General features: G+C 40.4%; 2 protein-coding genes and 1 pseudogene across 2 annotated transcripts; 1 reads left to right on the forward strand and 2 right to left on the reverse strand.

Annotated features, from left to right (window-relative positions):
• Positions 1-1,132: 1,132 nt before the first annotated feature.
• On the reverse strand, positions 1,133-3,380 carry LOC120281880 (ribulose bisphosphate carboxylase/oxygenase activase, chloroplastic-like). Its single transcript, XM_039288575.1, has 7 exons — positions 3,220-3,380; positions 2,810-3,129; positions 2,608-2,713; positions 2,456-2,541; positions 1,904-2,376; positions 1,528-1,809; positions 1,133-1,427 (listed from the first exon to the last, which is right to left on the reverse strand). The coding sequence occupies exons 1-7, from the start codon at positions 3,262-3,264 to the stop codon at positions 1,312-1,314; spliced, it is 1,428 nt and encodes a 475-aa protein (XP_039144509.1). The 5' UTR covers positions 3,265-3,380; the 3' UTR covers positions 1,133-1,311.
• A 2,577-nt stretch (positions 3,381-5,957) lies between these two features.
• Positions 5,958-9,072, forward strand: LOC120281879. Its single transcript, XM_039288574.1, has 5 exons — positions 5,958-6,186; positions 6,344-8,205; positions 8,293-8,499; positions 8,596-8,792; positions 8,876-9,072. Exons 2-3 carry the CDS (start codon positions 6,471-6,473, stop codon positions 8,406-8,408), a joined length of 1,851 nt encoding a protein of 616 aa, XP_039144508.1. The 5' UTR covers positions 5,958-6,186; positions 6,344-6,470; the 3' UTR covers positions 8,409-8,499; positions 8,596-8,792; positions 8,876-9,072.
• A 273-nt stretch (positions 9,073-9,345) lies between these two features.
• LOC120281877 lies at positions 9,346-11,822 on the reverse strand (annotated as a pseudogene).
• Between the last annotated feature and the right edge of the window lie 9,481 nt (positions 11,823-21,303).

Here is a 21,303-nt window from a genome sequence, read left to right on the forward strand (position 1 = left end):
GTTTTTAATCTAATTTTTTTATATTATCAATCAATTATAGTTTATCCAATATATATATATATATATATATTTAAATCTTTATTTGTTTTATATTTTGACTGAAAATTATTATTATTTTTTATCTTTATTACTAATGACCAGATATTTTTCTAATATATATTATTTTTTTACAGTACTCACGTGTAACATAAAAATGCAAAATAAATAATAAATCATGCTCAGCGCCATCTCCTGAACACCAAACCGCCCCCGCCGTCATGGCGACATCTACTCCGAAGGCCATCGTTTGGAACACGCACAACAGGTGTTCGACGTAATGCCTCAAAAAGAACAATATCTCATGGAACTTTCTTAACTATAGCTACTCCCAATCCCAAAGACCATGATAGATAGATAGATAAAGGATGAAAGAATGGAATGAATTTCATTAGAGCAACAACCCATATATATACACAAATGATGTACACATGAGTATGTATATACACATAAATATACTATATGAATACAAGTATTATGTTACTCTAACAGACCACATCTTGTTGTGCGTATCTTTGACGAGATGATTAGGCCTGGTGTTCCTCCCAGTACGACTAGTTTTCTGGTGCTTTAGTATCATGTGCTTGAGTAGAATTTCCGGCGGACAGCGCTGTGCTGCACTACATCTTGGTTTCAAGCACTAAATTTTTGCTCTAACGTAGTTGTGGGGCCTGTGTTGGTTGACACGCACTTGAACGAATGTCTGGAGATGCAATGGAGTTAGTAAGGGAGATGAAGGGCTGTGGCATTGGATTTAATACTGTGACATATTTACAGCCTCCTTAGTAGCTCCTTCTCAAGCTCTCAAGATTTAACTCAATGGCAAATTAGTTCATTGTAATGTAACTCTGTTATTGCTGAGCATTCTCATATGGTGAGATGATGAGAAGGTGCTATAGAGGTTTCTCAAGCTGAGAAGATATTATTGTTTTTATTCTCATCTGAAGTTGCTTATGAAGAGTCTACAGAGCTCTACTAGGACTGGGTGCTCATGTTCTGCCAGGCAATGTGTTTGCAGCTGGGGGCTTGTTGGGAAGATGTTGCTAGAGTTTGGACAACAATAACTTAAGACAGTATAAGGAAAAAAAAGCCAGTATTGAGTTGGATTGAGCATTGATAATTCACTAAATGTTCTTCAATTATTATCAGTTCATAAGACTGAAATTACAAGACCTGGGCATAGAAAAACACATAATTTAGAACTACCATTCAACAACCTTCAATGAGAAACAGTATCTAGTATCAAGCAGCAGAGATACTAGAGGAAGAGATGTCTCAGAGCTGGTATGTACAGCTCCCATCATCACTCCTGGCGGTGGGATCAAAGTTGGCGGCCGAAGGGTCAGTACAACCCTGTGGAACTGGGATTTGCACTTGTTGGGCAGCTTGTCCTGGTGATACATACAAGGAAAAAACAGAGAGTCATGTAAAATTCGGCAGAGTGAAATCCTAGTAACAGGAAACTGGAAGGAATACACCACAAGTTCTAACCATAGAATGTTCCAGTCTGCAAGGCATCCTCATTGGCATCTCCAAGAGCAGCCTCGCTCAAGTACTTGTCAGCCAATTGCACCCTCTTCACATTCTCCTGCTCCTTCACAAGCATGTTACCGTACTCCATAAGCTTCTCCAGTGTCATCTTTGGCTGTTCAAATGTGGGAGGTCCCTCTCTAGAGTTCACCAGCCTCTTACCAACCTTGTCAACTCCCAGGTCTGCAATCCAGTTCCTCACTTCATCATCATAAACCCGGGCTCTCAGTGCTCCAAAAAAGTCTGCCAATCAAGCCACACAATCAGAGCTACGTTTCAGTCTTGCAACAATTACTATGTATGCATATATATATATATATATATATATATATATTACCAATGGACTGGCCAGGGAATGCATCAACAAGCTTGACAATGTCCTCCTTGGGTACATTGTCAGTCCTGAAGATACCAGTGCAGACACCAATACGGTCCTCTCTGGTTGGTGCCCAGTAGAACTTCTCCATACGACCGTCACGGATAAGAGGCGCATACAATGTGGAGAAGTCATTGCCGGTGACGATGATCGGTACACGAGCATTCTCTTGCTTGTTATACATTCCGGGGAGCTGCACATTGGTTGGGCAATCGGCAATGTTCATCAGAGTCGCATTAACCATCTGGTTGTTCACTGTGTATTGAGTTGTGCCACCCATCCTTCCCGCTCCTGCATCAAGATCGTTGATGAATAGCGCGCACATTTTCCCCTTGGCAATCAAATCTGCCGCCTCACGATATCTTTGTCTGATTAACTTTGCAGGCTCTCCGGCATTCCCACTTTCCAGTTCTCCGGCACTCATCATGATTGGGCTAAAGACAAGAATTCACAGATGTGTGAGTACAGAGCTCCAGATTCTAGAGAGGCCAAGTGTACATGCATATAACTTACTTGATCCCCATCTTAGCAAAGACAAGCTCGCATTGGAAGGATTTCCCCTGTCCTTTGCCTCCCCAAATTCCGAGAATAAGGGGAACCTATACATGTGTACTTTTTAGTGATGCAAAGTTAAAAGAGTAAAAAACAGAGCTATTTGTGCCTACCTTGATGTTGGGCAACTTCATGAAATTCTTGGTTATGTGGACAACCAGCTTATCCATGAAAGCAGGAGCAATGTAAAACCCATCCACGGTGTTGTCAAGGTTGTACCTACGTGAATCATAGACACATTAATTTGATTTTAATAACAGGACTAGCTAATTATAAAAAATAAAAAAAAAAACCTTATTATTAAATTTGGCTTACGTGCGGAGGCCCTGACTAATGTATTCATAAGAGTTCAAGACAGCGACGTGAGTTCCATCTCCCATGGGAGCTTGGAAGAGGCTGTCCACCAACCCTTTTCCTCTGGTGATGTCCTGCTGATCGTCCGAGGTATCACTATAAAGGTGTCCCCATCTATCTGTTTTGGTTTGCTTGGATTCATCAAGATCAGCAGCCATGACCTTGAAAGTACCAGTGCTGAGTCTCCCATAGCTTGGGCCAGAGCTCACCTTCTTCAAGCTACTCCCAAAGAAGGCCGAGCTTGGGACTGGAACTCCAGAGCTGGAACCATGCAAGTTCAACTGCAGCAAGATATATACGAAAGAGATGAATAAAATAAGACACATGCATGAACATAATCAGAGTCATGCAACCATGGACGACAAGAGTACCGGTGCTCTGTTGACGGCTCCCACACTGGAAACAGAGGCTGCCATAATTTAGGATCTAATTACGGAGGCCAAGCTCTCAGAGGATAAGGGTGGACTGCCAAAGTGGGGAAATGCAAGCGTTGGATATATAAACACACTCAGACCAACTACTTTCTTTTCTAATTTATGCAGATAGGAAGTCTTGGTGTGGTGTGTAGAGAGTGGAGTGTGGTGCAGGGAAGCTCTCTCATCTTTTCTGGTGGCTTAGGAGCTTGTGGATTGGGTTGGAGAATTCCTAACGGCCACACACTTTGGGATGGGGTTATGTGACACGTGGATGAATCAGGGATGACCGTTTGGTGAGATAAGTAAAGTCCAAAAGAGGATGGCGGTAAAGAAGAACAATCCTCAACTCTTGCTCCAAGACTTCTTCTATGTTCCACAGTATCTTTCACCACCTATTTTTTCATGCTTTGTTTCTCTACCAAGATAATTCATGATTTTCTATATTTCAACCGGATATACCTAATTAAAAATGACTGTTTCAGATTCCACATAAATTGTTGGAATTCTTTTAAATGTGTGCAAAATTTTCTCAAACAAAAAAGAAAGATGTGAAGTAATAATTCACACAAAAAAAGCTTATTAAGCAAACTATCTCAGTTGAGTCAGCACCATATCTAGAAGGCATAGCAATAAAGCAAAACGCCAAGCAGAAAAGTTCTTTAAAAGCTTAGTTAGAAATTATACGCCATATGAGTTATTGATGAGTTCTATATAAATTTGTGCTGAACACAATGAAAATTTATTAGCCATTGAAAGATTCTTCTTGAAATTTCAAATGAAGGCTTAAGAGCAATTTGAAGATTTTTTCCAGAAAGCCAAAGCTTCAATGTGCAAGAGCTGGTTGGTTAAGTATGGAAAGGAATGCAGACATAAATAGCACAACTTAATGAAGAGAATTGAGATGAATTATCCCATCTTGGAGAGTGCACCTCTATCCGCTTTTGGTCCTTGACATTTAGTCCAGATTAGGGAACGAATTATTATTCCTGTTGTATAAAAACAAAATAAATAAACATGTCACATAATTTGCCGAACTAACCTCGAACTGAATATTGTACTATTCGCTCTTCCTCTTCTCGGTCCAGGCTAGCTCATTTTCCTCCCCATCACATTTGGCAGGATCTCAATCTGGAGCCCAAAAGAAAGGGAACATGACTACATGGTTCAACTGCAGAAGAACAAGCATAAAGGCTAGAATTCAGTTTCTTAAAAATCCCCAAATATTCATGCCAAGAGAAGTTATGTAGATGCTTTGCAGCAGTGCTGTAGTCTGGTCACCCCTTGGTCATGAAATTAATGCAAATAAATAAATAAATAACATCCTTCTCTTAAGTTTTATCTCCATTTATCTAATAAGAAAGAAACACTCAACGCCTACTGTCAGAAGGCAAATGATCAACAGAAAAAGAAAATAAACAGGAAGTCCAACAACTCAACAACCGCATGCTCAGTGGGTGGTAGAGAAATACCAGAAAAGGAGTTAGGATTCGATCCATAGGTATATACAATAACAGAATTATCCTTGATTAGTATCCTAATTTCAGAAACAGTAAAATATTGAAAAACCAGAAAGATCACCATATTTTTACTGCACTTTAAAATGATTAAGAGTGAGTATTATTTGCCACAGCAGGCAAGTACAGGCATAAGTTTTCAATGTGCAAGTGATAGGAGAAAAGAAGAAGAAAAGGCTGAAACTTACACAAGACCAACAGCATGTTTTAACAGAAACCACAAATATGAATAGAAAGTGATAGCATCATTGATTGGTATACAGAAGGCTGCAATGCTAAGTAAAACATCAGCAAGTTATGCCAGGCATCTATTACAAGACAGCCTTTCCAAGAACAATAAAACAAAGTAAGTCTATTATGAATTTATGATAGCTTCTAAACTAACAGTTGAAAGCAGGCCAAAAAAAAAAAAGGTTCTCTCTTAGCATAGTTTATTGAACAATCAAAATAATTCTATTTAGTAGTAAGCTAAATATTTGATTGATGCCAAAGAATGAGAGAAAAAAAAAAGTCATTCTTTGTTAAGATTCAAGCAAGATAGATAAGAGCTATTCATACACAAAATCCTGAGAAATAAAAGCATAGAGATTTAAGAATTTATATTAAACAAGTTCTCACTTTTAAAGCAGCTCAAGCTTATCCCCTTGAAATCAATTGATGATCATAAACAAATCTAGCCCCAGTTCAAACCCTAGTCCTAACGCCAGAAATCCCATCGAACAATAAGCTCATGACGAACAAGCTATAGATCGATCTCGATAATAAATACATGAACAAGGACTTGAAACTCCCAAAAAGACCGCAAATTTCATTGCTTCAATGAGCATTTTAAGCGATTGATACATGAAATCAGGATTCTTAAAACACTTGAAAGATCTTATAAAACCCAGTAATTCCATCAAACAACAGCCCAAAGACGATCTAGCTAAGGAAAACGACGAATCCCAAAACCAAACCACTCGAAATCACGAGCTCTCAATCGTTTCCATGAGAATTCTGGTAGCCAGGTTCAACAAAGAACGAAGAAAGCGAGAATTAAAAAAATTAAAGAAAAGAGAAAAGAAAAAAGAAAAAGCAAAGAAAAAGAGGGGAAAAAAAAGGGGATGGAAAAGAACCAGGAAAAAAATCCGACCGAACGAGCGAGTCGCCGGCCGATCCGAGCCGGAACCGGCCGCATCCCCAAAAGACAACCGGTTTATCCGGTTCTTCATCCACAGAACCGGTCCAAATCAAATCTCAACCGCTGGATTTCCACTGGATAGACACGGATGAGACAAACCAACCTCTAAACTTACCGGTTCATCCGGTCAGATCTCTCATATCTCTCCTCTCTATAAATACCAAACCGAACCGCTTCGCTCTCTTTTGGTTCTCAGCGATTAAAAAATCAACCAGAGCTTAAAGCCGGGTAAGTTTCCCCGAGCCCGTTTACCTTTTATTTATTTATTTATTTATTTATATATACTCAATCATTTAGATCAAGTGTTTTCCCGCGAATAGGATAGTTGCCTGTTAGTCACATAATATTCTGACACGTGTATGGTTTTTTCCCGGGTAATACTTAGTTGGTTAGTTAGTTTAGTTGGTTGGCGCGCTCGGTATACAACATTGAATGAAAAATGGCCTCCACTTCGGAAGTGATACTCCCAATTGGGTACGCAAAAGCATGACCCGGCGTGGAAACATTGCCTGATGATCCGGTCGGGTGGCCGGACGAAGCTCAAGTGCGTGTATTGCATGAAGCTGTTCCTCGGCGGTGGAATTCATCGGATCAAGGAGCATCTAGCTAAGCAGAAAGGCAATGCCTCTCGATGTCCAAAGGTTCCTCCTGAGGTTCAGAATGCAATGCAGGATAGTCTTGATGGAGCTGCTGTTAGGAAGAAGAAGAAGCTTAAGCTTGCCGAAGAGGTCACACGGGTTGGTCCTGCCAATCATCTCTCTGATGGGAATGCTATGGATGCAACTGGGATTCCTATTGTGTCATTGCCTGACATGCTTGATTCGGGAACAATCGAGGTGGAGATTAAGGAGGAAGGTGTGTTGAGAACTGTGGAGAAAGGGAGGAGAAGGAGAGCAAAATTGGATGTCCAAGCTGCTCCATCTCTGGCTCCGCCTGTGGCATCTGATGTTGGTCTGCTTAGTAAGTCTCATCTGGCCCCTGTGATGGACAAGGAGCAGGTGTATATTGCCATTGGAAGGTTCTTATTTGAAGCTGGTGTGCCTCTGGATGCAGTGAATTCAGCGTATTTTCAACCTATGGTAGACGCCATTGCATCTGCAGGACCTGGCCTCCAAGTGCCTTCTTATCATGACTTCCGTGGATGGATCTTGAAGAGATCGATTGATGAATTGAATTCAACAATGGAGCTTTATCGAGGAACATGGAGCCGGACTGGTTGCTCAGTGTTGGCTGATGAGTGGACCACGGATATGGGCAAAACACTGATAAATTTCTTGGTTTATTGCCCCGAGGGAATGGTGTTTCTCAGGTCAGTTGACGCTTCGCATATAATCACTTCGGAGGAGACTCTCTACGAGTTGCTCAAACATGTGGTGGAACAGGTTGGGGAGAGAAATGTCGTTCAGGTAGTCACTAATAACTCGGAGGTCCATGTTCTTGCTGGGAAAAGGTTGTCTGAGACCTTCCCTACTTTGTTCTGGACTCCATGTGCGTCTCGGTGTATTGATGCAATGCTAGATGATATCAGCAAGTTAGATGACATAAGTATGATTATTGAGAATGCCAAATCCATTACAGGATTCATCTACAATCATGCAGATGTTTTGAATATGATGAAAAGGTACACAAATGGAAGGGATTTGATAGTTCTTGGGGAATTTCGTGCTGCAATGAATTTCATCACGTTGAAAACCATGACTACTTTGAAGGATGAACTTCACGCTATGATTACTTCAGAGGAGTGGGCGGACTGCCCTTTTTATAAGAGGCCAGCAGGGATTGCAATGACTAATCTTGTCAGTAGCTCAACATTTTGGTCTTCATGTGCTATGGTTGTTCGAATAACAGAACCACTTGTGAGAGTTCTAAATTTAGTTGACAGCAATAGGAGACCAACCATTGGCTATGTTTATGTGGGTATGTACCAAGCCAAAGATGTGATAAAGAAAGAGTTGATGAAGAAGAACATTTACATGCCTTACTGGAAGATTATTGATTGGAGGTGGAATAGACAATTGGCTCGTCCACTTTATGCGGCAGGATTTTTCCTCAACCCTCTCTTCTTCTACAACCTTCAAGGGCAAATATCGAATGAGATCTCATCAGGCATGCTGGATTGCATTGAAAGATTAGTTCCCGAGCCAAAAGTCCAAGATAAGATCCAGAAGGAGCTGAATCTATACAAGAGTGCTGCAGGGGACTTCGGCAGAAAGATGGCAGTCAGAGCAAGGCATACTTTACTTCCAGGTGAGAGAAATTATGTGCTGCAAGTGCATACAATTCTTCTTGCCCCATTGTCTCATTCTTTACAGATACTTGTTCAACTTTTCTCAGCTGAATGGTGGTCAACTTATGGAGGAGGTTGTCCAAATCTGACGCGACTGGCCATACGCATCCTCAGCCAAACTTGCAGTGCGAGGGGATGTGAACGTAATCACATTCCATTTTGAACAAATTCATAACCAAAGGCTAAACTATTTAGAACATCAACGACTCTGTGATCTTTTAGTTTGTCCGTTATAACTTGCGGCTTCAACAAAGGTAATTACTTGCTAGGCATGTCATTACAGGATGCATTTGAATCGTACTGGGCAAGATCAACTGTGTTGAAAATGGGATAATTTGAATTGTTTGCAGGCCACTCTCGAAGAATAGATCATGTGATCCAATTTCTGTTGACAATATTGATGTTGTTGATGATTGGATTGTGGAGAAAAGTGAACTGCTGAGTGGGTTGGAAGAAGAAACCAGTTGGATGTCACTTAATCAACCAGTGGCTAGTGAGCCACTTGCACAATATCCAAAAGACGAGGATGCTGAGGCATTCATTTCTGGTACCATTTTTAACTTCATACCTGAATCAATTGCACCCTGCTGATGAAGTGACATAGTTGTCTTTGATGGAAACTATTTTCAGGTCTTGATCTTGAGGTAATCCAAGGTGCTGGTCGAGAGGCAGAGGATGATGATGATGATGATGATGATGATGACTGCAAAGTGGAACATGATGCCCATAATGGCACTTCCTTTTCATAAACTTTATAAAGTGTCAGGAGACCAATAAATTGATGCAGTGTACATCTCTAGTTGTTTTTATTAATTAAGAGTTCTTATCGGTTTCAGTCAGCATAAATTTGTTTGGACAAAGTACTGTGTAAGATTGTACAGGTGCTATATTCGTTAGGGAAGACTGACTTCACTAATTTAGCAATGACTCCGGGCTATATTGTCTTCTTATTTAATGCATTGAAGGTGAGAGGCTACTATTCTTCCGTTAATCATTGGATTCCTGCATTAAAACTTCATATGTCGTCTTTTCTTGAATTTACAGACAGAAATAAGAGATCAAAAGCAAAGTATTACAGGATAACATAGAAGCATTCACAGTAAACTAGTAATCTTATGCATCAGAGTGTATTAGAGTAATGACTTCACTAGTTGACTCCGTTCCACCTGTGGTATCAGACATGGATGGATATGATAAGACGACATTATCAAAGGAATCATCATAGCTTACAGCTGAAGCACTAGCTTGTAGGCCGTCTGGTGAGTGCTGCAGTGGGACGTCGCCTTCCAAGATGCGCATCACCTGCCTCATGCTCGGCCTACTTGTTGGTTCAGGGTGTGAACATGACAAGCCAAGCTTCAACACCAACTCCACCTCCTCTGCTACATAATCACTCCCCAGCTTTGGATCCTTTGCATTCAAAATCGCACCTTTCTTCCAGCAATCAAGAACCATGTCAAACAAGTCTACAAGTTCTCCCAACGCTGCGCACCTCTAATGGCCTTCTTCCACAGGCAACCTCTAGGAGGAACGTGCCAAAGGCATACATGTCTGTGCTGACAGTGGCCTTGCCTGTTTTACTAAGCTCTGGTGCTAGATAACCGATTGTTCCAACGATGCGTGTTGTCTGAGGATTAGAGCCATGATCATACAGTCTTGCCAGGCCAAAGTCACTCACTTTTGCATTGAATTCAAAATCTAGTAAAATGTTGCTAGCCTTGATGTCTCTGTGAATCACTACTTGTTCCCACTCTTCATGCAAGTATAGAAGACCAGAAGCGACACCTTTGATCACTTGAAACCTCTGAGACCAGCTCAGTGACGGCGTTGTTTTGTCGAAGAGGAACTTGTCAAGGCTTCCATTGGGCATGAAATCATAGACCAGAAGGAGCTCCCCTTGACGCCGGCAGTAGCCCAGCAGCTGTACTAAGTTGCGATGTCTCAGTCTTCCCATGCTGACAATCTCTGATACAAACTCTCTCATTCCTTGTCTTGATTCATGGGAGATCTTCTTCACTGCAATCTCCATCTTAGAGCCAGGAAGCAGGCCTTTATAAACCTGACCGAAGCCACCAGCACCGAGGAGATTCTCTTCTTTGAACCCTTTGGTGGCCTTGAAGAGATCCTTGTAGGAGAACCTGTGAGGTCCAAACTCAACTTCCCATTCTTCAAGCACTTCTGCATACTTTTTTCTTCTGTTAAGAATGAGGATGACACCACCGATGCAGAGAAGCAAGAGTATAACTGCAGCTAGCGGGAGTGCCACCATTAAAAGTGTTTGGTTCTTCTTACTTTTCCCTTGTTGAGGAAGAGAAGGCAGCTGTGAGATATCCAGATCTTGAGCCTTCCCATTAATGCTGAAGCTCCATCCCAGAATATAATGAGAAGATGTAGCAGCTCCATTGGAAGCAGAGAAGCCTACATACATATCATCAAGGATGACTGTGGAGAGATTAACCAACTTTGTAGACAAGAGTGAGTGTTTTGGTTTAGGGACACCAAGAGGAGATATCACAACATCAAGCTTCATATCCATGGCACTGTAATCTATCCACACTTGCATCGGATTCCCACTTACCAAGTTTAAGTTCTTCAAAACACCATCCTTATCATCAACATAAGAAACAGGGGTGGAGTTGACAGACTTCAAGCTATTGATATCGATTCCAACATGGTTGTCGTTAATATCTCCCAAGTCTAAGTTCTGGACAGTGTCAAACTCAACGGCAAAAATATGTTCTTCTCCTTTGGCACTGTCATTACTGAAAATGCCAAGATACTGGCTGGGCATGGCTTCAGAGATGTCCTTCGGGGAGGATATTGCAAAAGCTAGCCCATGACCATTCGCATCCTCACCTTTGGGTTGTATAGCAAAGACAAAAGTAGTAGAGAAGGGTAGGATAGTACCATTTGAGGATTTCTTCAAGTTAATTGGTATGGAATAGAAGGCATGCCCCATGCCTTCCTTTGTATAATTAGTCAACCTCAAAAGGTCTTCAGAAGTGATTTCTCCAAGGCCACCAAGGCTAAAGTTTGCACCTGCACCTTTGAATCCATTGAAGATGAAACCATCTTCAGAGGAGACAGCAAGCTGCACAAGAAAGATGAAAACCAAAGACTTGGACATCATGGCTTGACAAATACACTTGCAGTTTGGTTTGTTTATCATGTATTATTTATGACTTGTAGGGGGCATAGCTCACCACGTGAGACTCAATCAAAGCCCATAAGTTCTTGGTGTGGAAAGGTCAGAATAACATAAATGAAAAAACAGAGAATTCATGGCTGTTGCTAAGAATAGTTTGGCATTGACGGTGGCCGGTGTGGGATCAAGTGAGAAAAAAAAAATATCTGGGCCAAGTGAATATGACTTGTATTTCATCAGAAAACTAAAATCTGAAATGTTATTTTGAAAATTATTTGGCTGTACATGTGGAGTTAGGAAATGAGTATCATAAGACTGGAGAATCACAAGCTTATGCTGATTGCGTGCATCATGAGTTATTACCTTTGTTAAAAAAGCTTGTTCCTATCTGTTCATATGAATCCCACTGCAAGTCACAAGAATGAGCAAGTGTCAAAAGCCCCAAATGAGAATTACTAAAGAGTAGTAGTTTAATGAATATGAAAAATATATCCCCTCACTTCTGGTGAGGGGATTTAGCAATTTGTATTTTTTTCTCGTTTTTAATAAATCAGTGCATTTTTATTAAAAAATAAATAAATAAATAAATAAATAAATAAAAGCAGAACAAAACAAAATAACAGTATTACGGACAACGGATCACTCGCTGGATAGTGGATTCCAAGATTCACACCATAAGTTCATGTAGTGACAAAAATAGTAAAGAGCTGTCCAAATCCTAGCTAGGCAAAAAGTCAAAAATACCAAAAGCTTGAAAAAGAATTTTTTTTATTTATTGTGTTGTCAAGTTACAGTACATCAATTTTTAAAAATGAAAGAACTTGTAGTCGTTTAGAACCAGTTGATGCGGTGCTCAAATTATTCAATTTAATTATTACCGATTCAAGACCATCTGGAACATGTATCATCATCATCCTCATCAAATTTTTTTTTTTTCCTTCGTGTTTTGAGGGCCCGTGTTAGTTCGGTAATCAAGGATAATGCCTTTATGTTTTCTTGAGAAGATCATTGGGTGAATATTTGTGAACTATCAAATTTATGGCCTAATATTTATAAGAATTCTCAATGATCAATGCCCATAATTAGAGACTTACTCTCCACCTCCCTTCCGTTCCTGGCCCTTCTTCCAAGATGTTCTCACTAAATCATTTTAGCAGCTTCCGTACTGATGGAGATCGAGGTTGTGCCATCTCTCCTTTTATTTTTTTATTTTTATTTTTTTAATAAAAATAAATAAATCATAATTTATTAAAATAAACTGAACAGACTAGAACAAGAATATAAATCAAGAAGACTACAAGTAAGTAGTAAAACTGGCTAAAAAGGTCAGAACAAAATCTAAGCAACACACAACAACAAATACAAAATTCACTAGAAGTGGAAGGAACAAAAGGAAGGAACTCTCTCCTCTTATTTCGACAAGAGTTTGCTAAAATTTCTACTTTTTAGCAAACCATACGGGGCATGGGGAGGATCTAAAGCAGTGGAGATTATTCTCAAATGGGGTGTTCTCGGTTAAGTCTTTTTATTCCTTCCTGATTGATTGGGGGATTCGATGTCCCTGGATGCCCGTCATCTTGAAAGGAAGCTGTCCGAGAAAAGTTAGCCTATTCAATTGGTTAGCCTGGGAGGATAAGATTCTCTCCTTGGAAAAAATTTAGCTTTAAGAAGATGCAATCTGCTACCGTCGACCACTTGTGTGATATGTTATTCTAATGTGGAGTCAACTAATCATCTCCTTCTCCAATGCCCTGTTGCTTTACATGTGTGGGGTTTTTTTGGACACTTGTTTGATGTCCGATCGAATCCTTCTTCCATGAGAGACCTGTGGAGTAATTGGCGAAAAAATATTAAGAGCCTCTATCCACCTTTTGGGATCTCTTGACTAGGGCCATTACTTGGAACATTTGGATCGAAAGAAATGCATGCATTTTCTCATCCTCTTGTGCTTCGAATGTTACAATTATTGTGAAAATTGTTCATATGCTTCTTATGTGGTTGAATGCAGTTTCTGAAGCTAAAAGGGCTAAGCTGGAGGAGCCCATGAAGAAAATCAAGAGGAGCCTGGAATTCGTGGCGACTAGGGAGGTGGAGCTCAATGCCCCTCCGGAGCATATCTCTTCAACGGGAGAAGTTTAGCTATGATGTTTATCTTGTGAGGAGACCTCTGGCCGGTGGGGGGCTCTCATTATTGTATGCTTGTTGGTAGCTTTGTTTTGGTTCTCTCCCATTGCTGGTGGGTCTGGTTTCAGTGTTTTTGTATCTTTTGTAACCTTGGCTTTTTAATGAATGTGGTTTATCCACTTTTATCAAAAAAAAAAAAATTCTATTTTTAATAGATTAACTTAAAATAATAACATTCTTAGGGTGGAAAACTTGTTATCAAGAAATGTAATGGACTGTTGCTTTGTTTTTTTAGTATTTGTTTTATCCCACTTTTCTTTTTCAGTATGTTCTGTTCTGTTTTCCATTTCAATAAAATTATGATTTATCTATATTTATTAATATATATATATATATATATATATATATATATATATATATATATATATATAATGGACTTTGAACCATTACATGTGTACTTTTGTCACTATGTGCTTAGGGGTGGTAATGGGGCGGGGAATCCCCGATCCCCGTGGGGACCCGACCGGGATAGGGATTCCCCGAATCCCTCCCCCATAGGGGCGGGGACGGGGGCCAATCCGTCCCCTGCTTTCCTAAATAGGGGATGGAGATGGGGAAACCCTCGGGAGAATGCCCTCTCCCCGACAAATACATATATATGTGTAGATAGATATATATATACCTCTATGTATATATATATATATATATATATATATATATATGTATATATATATATGTGTATGTATGTATGTATAATTTTTTTCCAACATTAAAAAAATTCAATGGCATAGATGATAATATAAAAAAACTCTAATTTTAATTTAATTGCGCTAATCACATAAACTATTTATTTTAAACTAATAACAATTAAAATTAGATATAAGAGCCTAAGTAGTTTTGATCTTATCATAATTTTATTTTATGTATATATTTATATTGAGTTGTTTTTATGTTCCTATGTAATAATATTTTTACAACTAGAGAATCCCGGGATCCCCGCGGGGATGGAGAAGAGAATTCCCCCATCGAAAAATTAGGGATGGGGAATCCCCGTCCCCGCCATTGACGGGGACGGGGAGGGGCATCCCCGCCCCCGCTCCGTTACCACCCTTGTATGTGCTCGCATATTTTCCTAACTCTCTAGAAGATATGTGAGCGTCTAGGAAATTTCACATTTCAACACCGCTCAAAGAAATATGGGACCTCTTGTCCAGGGTCATCACCTAAAAAACTAAAATTTTTGGCTTGAGTGAGATGAAGGCATGTTTAACTCTAAAGTTTTCTCCTAGAGTCCATAATTGTTAAAATTAATTGCATAGTACTTCTCTAGGTGTCTACAATTTTGGAAGCAAAAAGGTTGAAGGGGTAGGATTCAATTAGCACTGTGATAAAAAGGCCTCGAGTTCCTTAACCCCAATTTAAATGACGTCAACGATACATAAGGGTTGACTTCCAATTTGGGTTAACACTAATGACCAATTTGTCATGTATTTAGCCTGGCCGTTCTCAAGGTGTGCCCAAGTGGTTTTAAGGTTTCTTTGTTGTGTCTCTTCCTTTGTTTAGGTATAATTTATCTGCATCTCTAATAAACACTATCCCTTTTCTACTTTATTTTCAATAAACCAAGGTTTATCTATTTTTTAAAAAAATCTAGGGAAAATTACTGTTCACCCATCGTAATTTTCAAAACTTCCCAAAAACCCCCTCCTACTTTTTACACACCACGATGACCCTTCAGTTAGTGTTTAACTTCCCTTTTTACCCCCTACGTTCACTTCAAATGGGTCCATGTTGTGAAATCCCATTTTTGGCCCCGAAAATGGTGGGAAAGGAAAGCGCCAGAATCACATCATGTTCGACCTTTTGAAGAGCTTTCACTTTGGTTTCGATAGACAATGCCAAGGAGTTACATTACATCTTGTTATTCTCCTCATTATCATACCCGAAATATATAAATCGGTTTCTCGAGCGAAAAATGAAATTGATTTCCATCGGATTGGTCAAGTGCACTTCATCTTCAAAATGAGCTGAGTCGATTTTATTGTCGAGGCGAGCATGTGCCATTGTCGTCTTCTCGTTTATGGTTGTAAAGTTGTATTACGACGAGGAAGAACGATAATTACTGACGAGTTCATTTCGATTTGTAAAGTTCTTCTCGTTTATGGTTATCTATTTGTATATTTTAAATAATGTTTAACTATTTGCTATTATCCGGTTTAAATATTTTACTAATATGTTTAATAATTGTCATATCCGTTTAATACTTCCCATCTCCGTTTAACATTATCTTTACATGTATAACTATTCATAAGCGTGTAAATTCTCAAAGTCTCTGCGTAAAAGCGGTGATCTTTTTGTTTGATCTGAATTGTTGGCATGTGGCACGTGGCGGTGGCAAGGGATTATGGTATCCGCGTCGTGAGAGTGATGGCGGCATTAATTCTTATGCGCGATAACTACATTCCGAACACCCGTTCGTTCTCATCGATCGATAGTCGGCCACTGTGACGTTTAACTTTTTCTCGGGATACTGAAGAGTCGACTGCTTGTGGACTTCATACCAGTAAATAACCGGGAAGAACCCTCCCGCTGGACAACCACTCCTCGTCGTCCTCATCATCACTCCTCCTCCTCCTCCTCCTCTCTCCCTCCTCTTCCCAGTGGACAGACCACTCTATCACGAAAGGATGTTTCGTGAGCCTTCTTCCTTATCTTGAGAATCAATTAGCTCGTAATCACCGAACTAGTTAAACTATCTTTTTCGCCCAAGCCGAAGTCCTCATAATGCTGAATCGGAGGATTCTCCAGTGATGGATGCCGGGAAAGCAATTAGAAGAGCATTTCGACTTGGGTATGAAAAGAAAGTTTTCACGTATTGCGTGATTGCGAGGATCTCTAGAGGAGGGAGATCGTGAAAACATCCTTTAAGACTGAGGTTGACATTTACCACTGAGACTTTCTACGTTAACGTTTAAGAAAAATGACGTCGATGTACAAGCTATTACGTTACGTGTTTAACTATCGGATCGTCGTTTGAAGTCCTACCATGACACATTGATTAATAGTCGTTTTCATGAATGTGTGTTGTTTAACCTTTTTAATGTTGTATCGTTTTGCGAGGTTCAAGTTGATGCGCTTGTTATGCAGCCAGCGTGAGCATTCGAATGTCGGACACTTGTTTCGTTATCACGAGTCGAGTCGTGAGTGTCCAAAGTCCGGCCGGACGTTGTAAATGTTGTAAATGTTGTAAATCTTTGTAAATGTTGTAAATGTTGTAAATCTTTTATAAATAAAAACAGAAACAATCGTATTTGATGTGAACTTCACGAAATTTAAGCAGAGACCTAGTAAAAACAATGTGGGAAACAAAAAGCGTCATTGTAAACAATAGAAAAAAAGTTAAACAATACTCAAGTTACTCTTTAAACAATGACAACTGGTGTTTAAGAAAATACGTAAATATGTTTAAGCGATGACTCGGAGGTACCCATCTAGCAACGCGATGTCGATTGAAAAGCATTCAATTTAAACAATAACATATTATTTACATGATATAGACTTTTAGTTAAGCAGGTTAACGTTATTTTAAACACTATATGTATACGTTTAAACATAAAAAGCTTGACGTTTACGACGAGACTCATGTTGAGTTGAGAACTTTCATTCGAACGATGACAACATGTCTTCCTCGCGACAATGACATATATTTCTCTTTTTGCCCTTGGGATGGAGGGAAAAATACCGCCCTAATCACATCACGTCTAATCTAACCTCTATCGCATGACAATCGTGCACTTTTTGTTTGCGATTCGGCTCGCTGTTGTTCTTTACATCTTCTACTTCTTCTTGATCGTCTTCGTTTTGTTCTTCATTTCATTTGGTTTATACGATTTGGTTTTCGAAATCGATATATTATGGAGAGTTTTTGTGGTATTGCTAGATTCAGCGGGAGGGAAGAGTGCTAATGTTCAGCTGCTCGAACTTCTTGGGGAATTGGTGTTAGTGAGATATGTGGCGATGGGGTCTCGAAGTTTCTCTTGTCGGGGTTAAGTTCATCACACCGGATGGATATAAAACGGTTTGCCCAATAGAAAAGCGATGTTGACTTCCATCGGATGTGTGTCACGTCCCACTCCATCTTCAAATGTCGCTGTAGTTGATCTTGTCGATCGAGGAGCGGAAAATGTGCCGTTGCCGAATCCTAATGAAAAGCGAGGGTTTACTCGTTGTAAGTTCCTTTTCTTTTAATTATTTCGGGTTGTGCGGGGTCATTATTGTTTAAATATGTCCGTCATTTTGGTTAACATATTGTACTAGTCCTTTACGTTATTAGTTAATTGTTTAAGTATTTAATTTAACGTTTAACTATTGTCATTATCAGCTAAACATTATATTCTCCGCTTAACATATTGATCTTTTCATTTGATTTCGAAGTGTTGGCGGGGAATTCGGGATTGCGAGTGCTCCCATTCATCCCCAGTGGTGACCACGGCGATGTGGGATGTCTTCCTTCCTCGTCGGATCATTCAGAAGTGTTGTCGTTGGATATTGGTCAGCGTTTGACGATTGTCGAACATTTCGAGGGATGTACTCAAATCGTGCGATCAAAAAGGAATTTTTGACTTGAAATTCGTAAAGAACGAAAAACATCGGGTGATCGTGGAATCTGTGCTCGATGGTTGTCGTTGGCGTATCATGCATCAAAAGAGTATAACAAAAATACTTTCGGAATCAAGACAATCAACCCGTCACACACTTGCGGTGGTGGCGTAGGTTCGGCGTCGCGTCCAAAGCGTCCAAAAATGGGTTAGCTTACGAGTGATTCGAAGCTCGAGGGACCGATCCCCTCATGCAAGGCCATCGACATTCAGGAAGGACATGTTGCGGGAACATGGTGTCCACATACCATACAAGCAGGCTTGGTTGGGAGAAAAGAGCATGCCCGGGTGGTCCTCGACGCGGTGACATCTCCGGGCTATGATTTCGTTTGCTTTTGGTATGTGGATAAGGTGGTCGAGACAAATCCCGCGAGCGTTGCGATCGTGGAGAGAGCGGTGATCGTTTTAAAGCGTGCATTCTTTTCTTTCGGGCGTGTATTGTGGGATTGAGAGGGCTTGTGCAGGGCTGCATTTTGTTTCTCGATGGTACCCACCTCCTTGGAAAATATCGGAATACCATCTGGGTGCACAGGGGAAAGATGGTAACAATGGTTTTTCCGCGTCGCCTTCGGTATAGTCGACAACGAGACCGATGCCAATTGGACTTGGTTCATATCTAAGTTGGGCGATGCCTTATACGAGGGTGGAGATTATCATGAGATAATTACCTTCGTGACTCGGACCAGGTCCAGGGCCTTGTGAGCGCTAGATTGCGAGTCTTCCCTTCTTCGCCACATGCGTCTTGCTTCGACATTTGGAGGCCAATTTTATGAAAGCCAATGTCGAGACTTGGGAAGGCATTGAGGGAGGAGTGCTTTGAGTCTATATGCTTTCCGCATTGCGTGGGCATCCACGGCTAAAGATTTCGATGATACCAGTGAATGAGCTGCAGCCGTATCACTGAGCTCATCATCTTGGTTGATTAATAAATCGGGATATGGCACATTGGTCGAATTATCTGCTCGGGAGGTGATCATTGGGGTGAGATGTATTCGAACGTCGCGAGTCGTTCGATGCTTGGATCGAGGAAGCTCGCTCATTTACTGGGTGGCTGAAAATGGTGCGACTCCATAAGGTCTGCGAATGTTGATTTACACTTAACATTTAGTATTACCCTTTTAAACATTCTCAATCTTTGTTTAATTACACTTTTCCCGACTTTTAAATATTAATCATTTCGCTTTATTTAATTACAATAATGTTTAAACATGTTGATCGAATTATTTAACCATCACCTGTCTTTGTTTAACCTTATTTGCCGAGGTTCAAGTTTGATGCGCATGTTATGTAACCGGCGTGAGCAAGCGACCAAATGGAGACCTACTTATGCCCGGGGACATACATCTCGGTTAGAGATCATTGTTGAGGACGGTACGAAATCTTCGTGTTGGTCGTTGTGTCGATGATCGTTGAAGTCGATCGACTGATCGCAAAGAACTCCGTGGATCTCGCCATCGAAGCTTGTGTTCATGTCGAAGGTGGCAAGTTTATGGTATCCCTTTGCAAACATGCTTTGCAGCGGCGAATAATGTGAGCATGACACCAACGTCACATCGATTTATGAGCTGGTACTTCACCGTCGACAATTACAAACCGGCGTACAAAGGAAGCTATATTCCCATACCCGACGATGAGCGGGCCTTCGAGGCGAATCGTGAGCTTCGCTTACGACACTTTCGTGACTAGAAGGCGGCTGGGCGGCTGCAGGCGAAAGAGGATCGAGTCGCATGGCGTTTGATGTCCGCGAAGTTACATTGCGGTAGCCGCCAGGGATCGATCACGATCGACGATCTTGCTAATGAAAGCGTCGCCGACTAGGCATTGTTAATAAACCCAAGCGATGACGTGGAAACATTGTGTATTTATAACGAATTGAATGTATTTACGCGAGACATTGTTATTTTTAAAGCGGATACAGCTGTAATTTGAAATATTTCAAGCTGATGTTTAAGCGATATATGGTATATTTAAACAATGAAACGGAAATGTACACAACTACAACGTAAATTAAACAATGAAATGAAACCGAATGAAATTTAACACGCCTTACAATTGAAAACAAACAAAAATTTACATTGAGATATACAAGTCATGTTCTTGAAAACAAAAAAACAATGAATTGAATTGTGTATTGATGGGCAACTTTCCATATTTAGTTAAACAATAAGTGCATTCATTTAAAGCAGGAGAAAGTGTTATTTTTAAAGCGGGTACACCGTAATTTGAAATATTTAAAAGCGATGTTTTAAAGCGATATATACTATATTTAAACAATGAAAGTGAAATGTACACAATCACAGACGTAAATTAAACAATGAAATAAAAACCGAATGGAATTTAACCCGCTTTCTACAATTCAAAAACAAACAAAAATTTACATTAAGATATACAAGTCATGTTCTTGAACACGAAAAACAATGAATTGAATTTGTCCGGTTACATTTGAAAACAAAATTGATGATCGGATATACTAAGACATGTTATTCAAAAAAGCAATTTAACCCGCTTGTGACGACCCCCTTTGTCATGGACGCCAGCGCCCTCCCTCCTTAAGTATGCGGGTAACATACCGTAGTCCCGAGGTAAGGAACGTCCATCTGCGGTAGCCGTAACTTCTCACCCACGATGGTGCTCGATAAACCGCATGAGCGTGAGCGCGCATGATCGGCGCTTCCTTGTTTTTGGCGTGGGGTTTTACGTAGTCGTCGCGGCGGGTACTTTGCAGTCGCCGACTCGCCTAACTCCATATCGACACAAAGGTCGAATAGATTCCACTGTCGAGATATGCAAGTCGAGATTAGAATACCGATTTAAATACCAAAGCGATATTAATCGGACGTAATTAAAGAACTTACCATGTCCAACGCGTCCTTATCGTACCGGGACATGAAGAATAATGCACTGTATTCTTGTTTATCATTGTCCGGGGACGGCGACATGGAAGTGGCCATTCATGATTATCGGGAGGATGACAATTTGAACTTCATGCGAGTTGCTTGCGGCATCCCCGATCATAGCCATAATTGTGTCATGTGCATCGTCACTGCTTTGGCATAAAGCAGCATGGCGATCCGATGATGGGCGCGCTTCTTGTAAGGATATGGCTCTTTGCTCGTCGACTTTTGTATTAT

This window comes from Dioscorea cayenensis, chromosome 18, assembly GCF_009730915.1.
Source record: "Dioscorea cayenensis subsp. rotundata cultivar TDr96_F1 chromosome 18, TDr96_F1_v2_PseudoChromosome.rev07_lg8_w22 25.fasta, whole genome shotgun sequence".
Classification (NCBI taxonomy): Eukaryota; Viridiplantae; Streptophyta; class Magnoliopsida; order Dioscoreales; family Dioscoreaceae; genus Dioscorea; species Dioscorea cayenensis.